General features: G+C 34.5%; 1 protein-coding gene across 1 annotated transcript; it reads left to right on the forward strand.

The window, feature by feature from the left end:
* The first annotated feature begins 1,525 nt into the window (after nucleotides 1-1,525).
* LOC127092672 (ABC transporter G family member 21) lies at nucleotides 1,526-4,741 on the forward strand. The gene is made up of 5 exons (XM_051031557.1): nucleotides 1,526-1,991; nucleotides 2,138-2,945; nucleotides 3,339-3,515; nucleotides 3,598-3,779; nucleotides 3,890-4,741. The coding sequence occupies exons 1-5, from the start codon at nucleotides 1,758-1,760 to the stop codon at nucleotides 4,553-4,555; spliced, it is 2,067 nt and encodes a 688-aa protein (XP_050887514.1). The 5' UTR covers nucleotides 1,526-1,757; the 3' UTR covers nucleotides 4,556-4,741.
* Nucleotides 4,742-11,164: the final 6,423 nt, after the last annotated feature.

Here is an 11,164-nt window from a genome sequence, read left to right on the forward strand (position 1 = left end):
TATCCGCCTTGGGTCGCGAACATTGTGCCAGTACCGAAGAAGGATGGAAAGGTGAGGATGTGTGTGGACTACCGGGATTTGAACAGAGCTATCCCGAAAGATGATTTCCCATTACCTCACATCGATGTGTTGGTAGATAATACAGCTCAATTCTCGGTGTTTTCCTTCATGGATGGCTTTTCTGGCTATAACCAAATTAAAATGTCGCTAGATGATATGGAGAAAACCACGTTCATCACACCATGGGGCACTTTTTGTTATAAGGTGATGCCGTTTGGTCTCAAGAACACCGGTGCCACGTATCAAAGAGCTATGGTGACCTTGTTTCATGATATGATTCATCATGAGATCGAATGCTATGTTGATGACATGATAGCGAAGTCACAAACAGAAGAGGGGCATCTGGTAGACTTGGCCAAGTTGTTTGATCGGTTAAGACAATTCAAATTGAGGTTGAATCCGAATAAGTGCACTTTTGGAGTGCGGTCCGGCACATCATGTGATCTTTTCTCCATGTTACTCTCCTCCCATTTGACATAACATTCTGCTCAGCTCATGACCTCCTCCATGCCGGTGGTTGACTTCTGCGTCAATGACTCGTTAAAGTGATTGACCTTCAAACCGTTTTGGAAAGCTCCTACAAACATCTCCTGATTTGGATGAGAGACTTTTATGATTTCTTCATTAAATCACTCCATATATTCTCGGAAGGACACATGGATCATTTTCCCTCTTAAATAGGATGAGTGATTGACAATTTAAAGCGGGAAATGAGACATGAATCATAGTCACCCGTCAAATAGATTTAGACAGTCATCAAAGTTCTCGAATGTAAAATCATCTTTCTAAGAAAGAAAAATGTACCATCTTAACACTTGATTTCTTTTATTTTACTATTTGACCTTTATCTTTCCGCTTCGTGGATAACCCAGAATTACATCATTATCACCATGTGAAAAAATAGTTAGTATAGTTTTTTATTTATTAATATCTAAAATATAGAAAGAAAGAAAGAAAAAGTGTGAATAAAGTGTAGGAAAAAAAGATAAAAAGAAGAGAAAAGAAAAAAACTAATAAATGATGTGATTAAAAAGTAAAAGATAAATATAAAAAAAAAATGATACAAATAATAGAGCAGATTGATTCACATACTTTAGACGAGTGGATACGATGAAATCTATATTGGCCCCTAAATATGTTTAATCCAATAGTATTTTATTTAATACTATTATTAGAAACTTTTATAATCAACTTTAACTTTAAAAATCTCCAATACTTTTGTGACAACATAAGATAATAATGAACAAAACACATATATGTCCTCCACACACGTGGCTCTATTGACAGCAATACCGTTATATCCATCAACAGTATATTTCCCGTTGTAAAGTGAAAAATAAAGAAAAACAAGTCAAAACGAAAACAGCATTATTCTCATTTCATTATATCTATATCTATATAATATTTATTCTCATTTTTAAGCATTAATTAACCACCGATAATTAAACATGATTGTAAAGTAAAACTAAAACAGTAGCCATCCAAAACCTCTGTTCCTATGACTATATATATATATTGTTATCATTCAATTCAATTACATCTTTGTGTGCTTCTCGTGCCTTGTTCATCATTTTATAACTCATAACTCACCTTTATATTTTTCTCTCATGTGACTCTTTTCCACTTTCTTCAATCCTCATTGTGTTTTGAGTTTCTTCTATAGCTTCTTCATCTGTTTCTTCATAGATATAATTAAGATGATGCCCCCTGAGCAAGAAACAAGTATTAAGGCACCAAATAACAACTCACCCAACACAAACAGATCAGAGAGTAGCTCCATCCATGGCGGTGAGCCAGAAGGTTCTTCTTCGAACAAAGTTAAACCTAGTTTGGATATCGATCACACCGCCATTAATATTCCTTCTCATCCAACTACACCAGTAACAACATTTTCTATTCTTCCTCAGTCCCTGAGACCAATCACCCTCAAAGTAAGTACTCATAAATTAATTTTTCACGTAAATGTCTCTGTAACTACCAACTGAAATGAACTATTTATGTGACACTCATACATAGTTTTGTAAATTATGGGACACTCATGCATGTATATAATTTCTTTGTTTTGTTTGTGTTGTAGTTTGAAGATGTTTCATATAGTATAACCTTAACAAACCAAAAGAAAAGCGGTTGCGTTTTGGGAAAAGAATCAAAGGTAACAAGAAAAGTGTTAAACGGAGTCACCGGAATAGCGAGACCCGGCGAGTTAACAGCAATGTTAGGTCCGTCAGGCAGCGGCAAGACCACCCTGCTGACGGCCCTTGCCGGAAGACTTACCGGGAAAGTTACCGGTACAATAACATACAACGGAAACTCCGATTCAAGCTGTATGAAACGCAAGATAGGGTTTGTTTCACAAGACGACGTCGTTTACCCTCACCTAACAGTGTTGGAGACGCTAACCTACACTGCTCTGTTGAGGCTTCCCAAAACTCTTACCCGGGAAGAGAAAGTAGAACATGCGGAGAGGATAATCACCGAGCTCGGTCTTACGCGGTGTCGAAACAGTCCCGTCGGTGGGTGTATGGCGCTTTTCCGGGGAATCTCCGGCGGGGAGAGGAAACGGATGAGTATTGCGCAAGAGATGTTGGTGAACCCGAGTTTGTTGTTGCTGGATGAACCGACTTCCGGTTTGGACTCAACCACGGCTCAACTTATTGTTTCGGTTCTTAGAGGACTCGCCCGGTCCGGTCGAACCGTTGTGACTACTATTCATCAGCCTTCGAGCCGGTTGTATAGGATGTTTGATAAAGTGGTGGTTTTATCTGACGGGTACCCGATATATAGTGGAAACGCGGGTCGGGTCATGGATTATCTTGGATCCGTTGGATTTGTTCCGGGTTTCAACTTTGTTAATCCTGCTGATTTTTTACTTGACCTTGCTAATGGTAAGTTATTATTATTTTTTATTTTCAAATGTTTGCTTTTTTTTTTATATATATTAAACTTATTATTTTATTGGGATAAAACTGGAAAGAAAAAGGTTCGGATATTGTGCATGTTAATGTCAAAAACAAAATTGACATCCAATTTGGGAGTGATATTGAAAGGGGGAGTTTGTTTTACACTTGTCCTTACTTGTTAGGTGAAAGGTTCATTTTCAAATGTTAAATAATTAATAGTAAAGAAAGTGATGAAAAAGGATTTAGATTTTTCTAATGATCCTTTTTTTTACCAATTGAAATGGAATGTGTCATTAGAAACAGTAAAGTTGGAAAGACACTTTATCAAAAGAAATATAATGTGATATTTCTAATTCTTTAAATTATTGGATTATTCAGGAATAATTGCTGATGCGAAACATGATGATGAGATAGATCAATATGATCAAGATCAAGCTTCTGTAAAACAATCACTGATTTCATCATACAAGAAAAATTTATACCCTGCTCTTAAAGAAGATATTCAGAAAAACAATATTGAATCATTAGTGTTTACATCACAAGGAACATCTAGACGTAAGTGAAAATTTCATGCCCACTTGATTGAAGTTTCTTTTCCTTTTCATATGGCTAAATGATCATTATTGATGTTTGTTAGGTTCTTCCGATAACCAATGGAACACTGGCTGGTGGGAACAATTCAGGATTCTGCTCAAGAGGGGTTTACAAGAGAGGAGACACGAATCTTTTTCTCGCTTAAAGATTTTTCAAGTATTGTCTGTTTCTATTCTCTCTGGACTCCTTTGGTGGCACTCTGATCCTTCACACATACAAGACCAGGTATATGTCTGGTATTAGACACTGAGGTGACACTGATACATGTGGTTATATTAAATTATTTTATTTTTTATGTAATAGCATTACTTATAACAACATAAGCTTTATAACAGGTAGGACTTCTATTCTTCTTCTCGATCTTTTGGGGATTCTTCCCTCTCTTTAATGCAATCTTTGCATTTCCACTAGAGAAACCAATGCTAACAAAAGAAAGATCATCAGGCATGTACCATCTATCTTCCTACTATGTTGCTAGGATGGTAGGAGACTTACCAATGGAGCTTGTTCTTCCTACTATTTTCGTAACTATCACCTATTGGATGGGCGGTCTTAAGCCTTCTCTTGTAACATTTGTGTTAACTCTTTTGATCATGCTTTTCAATGTTTTAGTCTCTCAAGGAATAGGCTTAGCACTTGGTGCAATTCTAATGGATGTTAAGCAAGCAACAACATTAGCTTCTGTGACAATGTTGGTTTTTCTTTTAGCTGGTGGTTACTACATTCAGAAAATGCCCTCTTTTATTGCTTGGTTAAAGTACTTTTCTTTTAGTCACTACTGCTATAAGCTACTTGTAGGGGTGCAGTATTCAGTAAATGAAATGTATGAATGTAGACAAGGGTTGCATTGTAGGGTAAGAGATTTTCCGGCCATAAAGTGTTTGGAGCTTGACGATACCATGTGGGGAGATGTGGCTGCATTGGCTGTAATGTTTGTTGGATACAGAATTGTTGCATATTTAGCTTTAAGGATGGGTCAACCTAAATGCCAAAAGACTTAATGGAATAAAAGTTATGTGGTACCGACACATGTCAGTGTCCAACACAAAAATAACAATGGCACTTGTGGTACATTCAATTATTTCATTCTCTCAAACTATTACTAGTATGGAAGTGGTCAAAGTCGTGTCACGTATGTGTTAATGCTTCATATAGATTAATAGAGAGATCATATTATTAATTTTCAAGATTGGTTATTTAGATTGTTTTCCTCTATTAAATTAAGAGGTGATTTGATTCAGATTGTAAGGGGAATATCTTAACTCCTTGTGAATAATTGATATGAAAATGAAATGAAACAATCAATGTCTGCAGAAATTTAGTTCAAATTCTTTATGGAGAAAACCATATGTACCAGTTATGGTTCTGATATTCTAGATATCTTAATAGTATAATGATGTATTGTTAAAAGATGCAATTCATATCTTCCTCAACAAATTCATATTGTTTTAGAGAATTTTGTATTGTTTGTTTATTTATCAGATTAATCAACTTGTGTTCACTTTTTTCATGTTTATACTCTTGCAAATGTTATCTTTTTTAAAAACTTAATTGCAAAATCAATCTGATTCAGTGAAAATACTTGTACAAAATATCCTGTTAAATTAGTGTTTTTCAGAAATCTATTGGGCCAACATGAAATCAAATAAGTCCAAATTCATGAAAATTTTAGATTTTTTGCCTCATAATTCATTATGCTCTATTCATAATCGATTAAAAAAGTTTAAATCAAAAGGGAACACACCATAATTGATTACGCCCTCTAAGATTGTGGTTTGAAAAACATGATAATCAATTATAAGAGCTATTGTAATCGATTATGTAACTGATTTATTCGCTTCATAATTGATTATGCCTAGTTAATAGTTGATTTTTGTGAGAGTTTAAAGGTATGTTTTTTCATTCTTTTCTTCATTACAAAGCTGCACGAAAACCGTCATTTTCTCAAATTTTTCAAATGGCTTCCAATTGCGTATGCACTTCTCTATATGCTTCAACAAGTTTTGTTTATGTTTGCTTCTTAGATACATCTCAAGAGGGAGTTTTAATCAGTACTTTCGCCACCAAACCATCCTCAAATCCAAATTTCTTCATGAAAATTATTTTAAGGATGAAGGTTTCGAGTTTATCCAATTTTTTGATTCAGCAGGTCTAAAATCCTTCTCATGTTGTAAATGTAAACCTATTTACTCTCTTATGGGAAAAGTGTATTACACTAATCTAAGCTACAAAGATGGCGATCATCACATTTTCGGTAAAACACCCCGTTTTCTTTAAATGATTTATTTTATTTTATTTGTGCTTTATTTATTTAATAAAATAAATTTTGTATGCATTGGATTGATGATATGGTGTCTTGACATGTTTATGCTGGGCTGGGATGGGTAGAAAATTGTTAAATCTTTAATTAAATAGTTAGATAATTAAATAATATTAAAATTAAATAGAAAATAGAGGTTTTGGGTGGATAATAGAAATGATAAGAAAAACAAGGTAGGTGGTGAGAAATTCTAATAAGTTGGGCCAATGTGTAATTAGTAAAAAGGTTGAATTAGATTTTAATAAAAGGGGGTTAGAAAAACCTAAGAGTGCCAGTATGTATCTTTTCGGAGAAGAGGCATGAGAGACAACCCATGACTTGAGAAAAAGGCCATCATTATTGTAGAGCTTAGAACTATTGTTGGAAATCCAAGGTAAAGGGGAGGGATTACTCTAAATATGATGTCAATTGCATGATAGGTAGGGAGAAGTCTTTAATCTCCATTAGGGTTTTCTCTATTTTTCTCCATTGATTGAATGCTGGATGATATAGACGAAATCATTGTGATAATATGATGTAATCATTTTGAAATTTGTGTACCAATTTGCCATGAAAATTTGGTGTTTGAAATCATAATGGTGGTATGAGTTTTTTCATATGTTTGGCATGAATGTGTTGAATAAAGTGTTAAAAGTTATGATTTATTGATTAATTTGAGTGATAATCAATTTGTATGTGAAGTTGTAAGAATAACATGTTGTTTCCTTACTGTTTATGGTCGATTGAAGGGTCTGGGGCGAAAAATTGAAGTTATGAACATAACTCCAGATCAGAAAACGAATTATGCTTTTGTTAACAGGGTGATGGGCATCACCTGCATGATGACCTGGTCGTCATAGGCCTTAAGGCGCTAATAGGCGCCCGCTGTCTAACGGGAGGACCGTCATGTTCTCCAGGAAGGCATGAAGCCTTACCGATTGTCACAAGGGTGACAATTGAGGGAAAATGGGGATGACGGGCGTCACCCTGGTGACAGGTTACCCGTCATCGTGTCAGTGGGTGCGTGGTAGCCTGTTGAGTTGGTTTTTTGGAGTTATTTTCTGGTGCGGTCGATGTTTGACTATTGTTTGATGAATATTCATTGATTAATTGAACTGTTTTGAATGTATTCTCATCCCTTTGTTTTGTTGTGGTACTTGTTCTCCTTCTTGGGGTACAAACAAGTAGGTAGATGAATAAATGTTTTTAAGTTGAAGAATGACGTTGAGGCTATTGTTCTTTTCCAGTTTTATGTGTTATTATATTTTTTTGCTCTGATCTATAACGATGGGTGGTCGTACGTTATGTCTTGTTTTATTTGCGCTATTGTTGCGAGATTAATGTGATGACTCGTGGTTTTGAGTTGCTTTGATGTTGAAGGAATATTTCCCGGATTGAGGTTAATTTTAAATAAAGATTATATTTGAACTTATTTAGTAGAATAGTTGTTTTTTCTGATCAATTCTGCTGCGATAATAGTGGTGTCAGAGCATATCGGTCCATCTGGCCAGGCTTTGTAATATTGTTTATGCCCTAGTATGTGACATCTTTATGAACACTATCGATACACATTTCTTCTAATGTGTGTTTGCTAGTGTGCAAAGATATGGTTGGAGGAAGAAACGGTAGAGCTATTGCTAATGCCTTGGAGGCGATGGCTCAGGCGCTGTAGGGTCAGTACGATCAGGCTAGCGATGAATTCTATGGATTTGGTAAGTTTTTAAGAAACAATCTGCCGACCTTCAAGGGCAGATATAATCCAGAGGGTGCACAAACATGGCTTAGAGAGATTGAGAAGATTTTTTGAGTGATGGATTGCACTGAAATTTAGAAGGTGCAGTTCGATACTTATATGTTGTCAGAGGAGGATGAATATTGGTGGGATAATGCGCGTCAGAAAATGGAGGTTGTGGGTGCTGAGATTACTTGGGATGTATTCAAAACTAATTTTCTAGAGAAGTACTTTCTAGGGGACGTGCGCAGTAAGAAGGAGATCGAGTTCCTCGAGTTGAAATAAGGGAATTTGACAGTTGTTGAGTATGCTGCTAAGCTCGAAGAGCTGGTGATGTTTTTTCCACACTATAATAGTGCGGCAGCTGAAGGGTCTAAGTGTATCAAGTTAGAGAATGGCTTGCGACCCGAGATCAAGAAATGTATTAGGTATTAGGAGATTCACTGGTTTTCTGTGCTGGTGAATAAGTCCATAATATATGATAAGGATAGTAAAGACCGATCTGCTCACTATAAGAGTCTTAGTGAGAAGAAAGAAGAGGATCAAAGTCGTGGGAAATCATATAGTGCTCCAACTGATAAAGGGAAATAAAAGACTTATCAGAAGACTATATATGGGAAAGAGCGAAGTTAGGGAATGGCTCCTACTTTTGTGAGATGTTTCAAATGTGGCGAGTTTGGACATCATATTTTTGAGTGCAATAACACAACTATGAATTGATTCAATTGTGGGAAGCCAAGTCGCCGAGCTGCTGAATGTAGGAGAAATAATATGACTTTGTATAATTGTGAAGAGCAGGGTCACATTAGTACTCAGTGTGAGAAACCTAAGAAGGCTCAGTCGGGAAGGAAATTTTATGCTTTGAGTGGAGAAAAGACTATTGCATCTGATAACTTGATTTGAGGTACATGTTTTATTAATAGTATTCATCTGGTTACTATTATTGATACATGTGTTGTAACAACCCAACTTTTAAATAGAATATATTATTTAATTGTTGGTGTGAATTATTCGTTATTTTTTATTTTTATGTTTTCAGAGTATATGGGTATTTTAGTAATTTACTAATTGCCAGGAATCTGGGATTTGGACGGACATAAAATAATAATATTTTTGAGTTATTACAGATAATTAGTCATGTTAATTATTTTGTAATAAGATAAAATAATAGAAATTCTATAATACTGATTAAATAATTATTTAAGTTGAATATTTATTTAATTTAAATAATAATTTAATTGAATAATGGGATGATGAGCCATTTTTGTGAATAGAAGAGAGATTGAAGTGAAAGGAGAGAGGTTTAGATTTAATTGGGAAAAATGTGAATTTGAGAAGTTAGCTCATATAAATACTAAAAGGTAGTGGAAAGTTATATATTTGAGAGTTTTCTAGCATACATGAAAAGAGGATGAGGGATCTGGGAGAATCATAGGAAAAAGTACAAGGTTGGAGAGCAGAATTCAAGGAACTCCTTAGAGCATCAACCTTACTGCAATCTGAGGTAAGGGGGGATTGTCTACACTTAGGTGAATTTAGGCTTACAGGATAGTGATGGTTTCTTACCCTTATATCAACATCTTAGGGGTTGATATGAATTTCTCTTATTTTTTCCTTTCTGTAATGATCTGTTTGTGATTGTGATGTTGTCATACCCCAAAAATTTTCCTCCCCTTTTGCACTTTCATCTGACTTTTGGTATATGGTTCATCTGCATATTTATTAGCATCATAATACATTCATTTTACCATTTCATTTTTTGAAGTAAACTCATGGATTCAGAGGATTTTTGATGTTTATGATCAACATGGAACCAGGGTTTCCTTGAGATCCAAATCTAGGGCATCCTATGATACATTGACTAGTGATGACAATTCTCTTGAATTCAAGGCCATGAAACCCTAATTCTTGATCTTTGACACCTATGGATCATGTGGGTTGCATCTTGGTATTGGATTTAATCAAGGATTGCAAGTATCGTAATGGTCAACCATGGAAGATTGTATCTGATTGATTAATCTCTTTATGAGCCCATTTAATCCACTAGTCCTTTAGTTGTTTGGTTTAGATGCAAGACAAGGCATTACAGTTCATACAAGATTCAAGGTTCATGTTCAAACTCAAAGGTCAAGATCTATTCAAAAATCAACACAAGGTCAAGTTCAAATTCCCTTTGTAAAGGGCAATAACATTTCTTAAAACACAAGCATCACAATTCAATTCAATAACCATTTCATTACATATACCATTCAAAAGTCACAATTTATTTTTCAAAGGCCATTTTCATTTCAAAATATCCAAGTTCATTACACAAAGTCAAAAATCAAAATCTACAAAATTACATGTTATTGACCTACAATTGACTTTTGGTCAACTGTTGACTTTTTGGTCAAACAATTGACCAAAGTCATCTACCTATTTCTGAACCTAATTCCCACAATTTCTTCTTTCACAAGCCATCTGATCTTGGTATTCAAGCTTTATCATGACTTTTTTTATATGACATCACTTGTTCCTTGATTCATGCCTTGATTTCACACATTGGTCAAGCCTTGCATACCAAGCCATCCTATGTGCATACCTGCAACAAACAAGGCGAGGTTTCAAATCAATAAGACATCATCAGCATACCATTCATATACATACTTTCAAAGCAAACCATCCATCAGTTTCCAAACTAGTCAAGCAAGCATACATTCAATTTCATACATACATCATGTCAAACATTCAAACCAACTATCACACAAGCTAAGTACTACCTAATCCTGATCTTAGCTAGTTATTTTTCTAAATTCATCAACATTTCAACCTAATATCATTCAACTAACTAACAATTCCACCAAGACTTCATGTAAGCATAACATTATTTCTAACAGTTCTACAAATAATTCCTGACATAAACTAATCATAATAGTTTCACTATCCAAAAATAATTCAAGAACAGTTCAAGATTCATTAACTTTTCTAACTGTTTTCACTTTAACTAACCTTTTAACTCCAATCTAGTTTTAACAGCCCTAACTGTATTCTAATTGGATCCACCAATTAACATTTGTAGTAACTTTCATATCCTAAATTTTACCCTGATTTTTTTTATCTGCACTAACATAACATGATCATTCCATTTGATCATACATTTCATCATTCATTTCACTACCTCATTCAGAGATGCAGTTGGATGAATAGTCCAAGATTTGATTGTTTGCAGTTGATTCTCTGTTTATGATTTGTCTACATCATTATCATTCATATTTTGAAATAAATGTCAAAAGGTCAAAGTTTGACTCAGATGAATTTTGTTACTAATTCATGTACAATTGATTCAAGGTTCCCTTGCATTTTCTTAACATTTTTATTACATTTTTATCTTATATCAAAAAGTTAATCAAACTTAGATTTTCAATATTTGAATTTATATTTCAAATATCAAATTTGTTTTATTTTAATTAATTTTTAGTATAAGAGAATAAAAGGAAACAAATGCGTTTTTAAATGATTATTTTGCTTTTACATTACAAACCCAAACGAGTCATGACAAATTCAAACAAAAGAAAACCACAACAACGATTCACTTCAACT

This window comes from Lathyrus oleraceus, chromosome 6 (assembly GCF_024323335.1).
Source record: "Lathyrus oleraceus cultivar Zhongwan6 chromosome 6, CAAS_Psat_ZW6_1.0, whole genome shotgun sequence".
Classification (NCBI taxonomy): Eukaryota; Viridiplantae; Streptophyta; class Magnoliopsida; order Fabales; family Fabaceae; genus Lathyrus; species Lathyrus oleraceus.

Bases quoted from the DNA above. Each gene is read 5' to 3' on its own strand.
- LOC127092672 (XM_051031557.1), top strand. From the start codon at position 1,758: ATGATGCCCCCTGAGCAAGAAACAAGTATTAAGGCACCAAATAACAAC. The intron at 2,946-3,338 runs GTAAGTTATTAT...TGGATTATTCAG, and splicing joins TTTACTTGACCTTGCTAATG to GAATAATTGCTGATGCGAAA. The intron at 3,516-3,597 runs GTAAGTGAAAAT...GATGTTTGTTAG, and splicing joins ATCACAAGGAACATCTAGAC to GTTCTTCCGATAACCAATGG.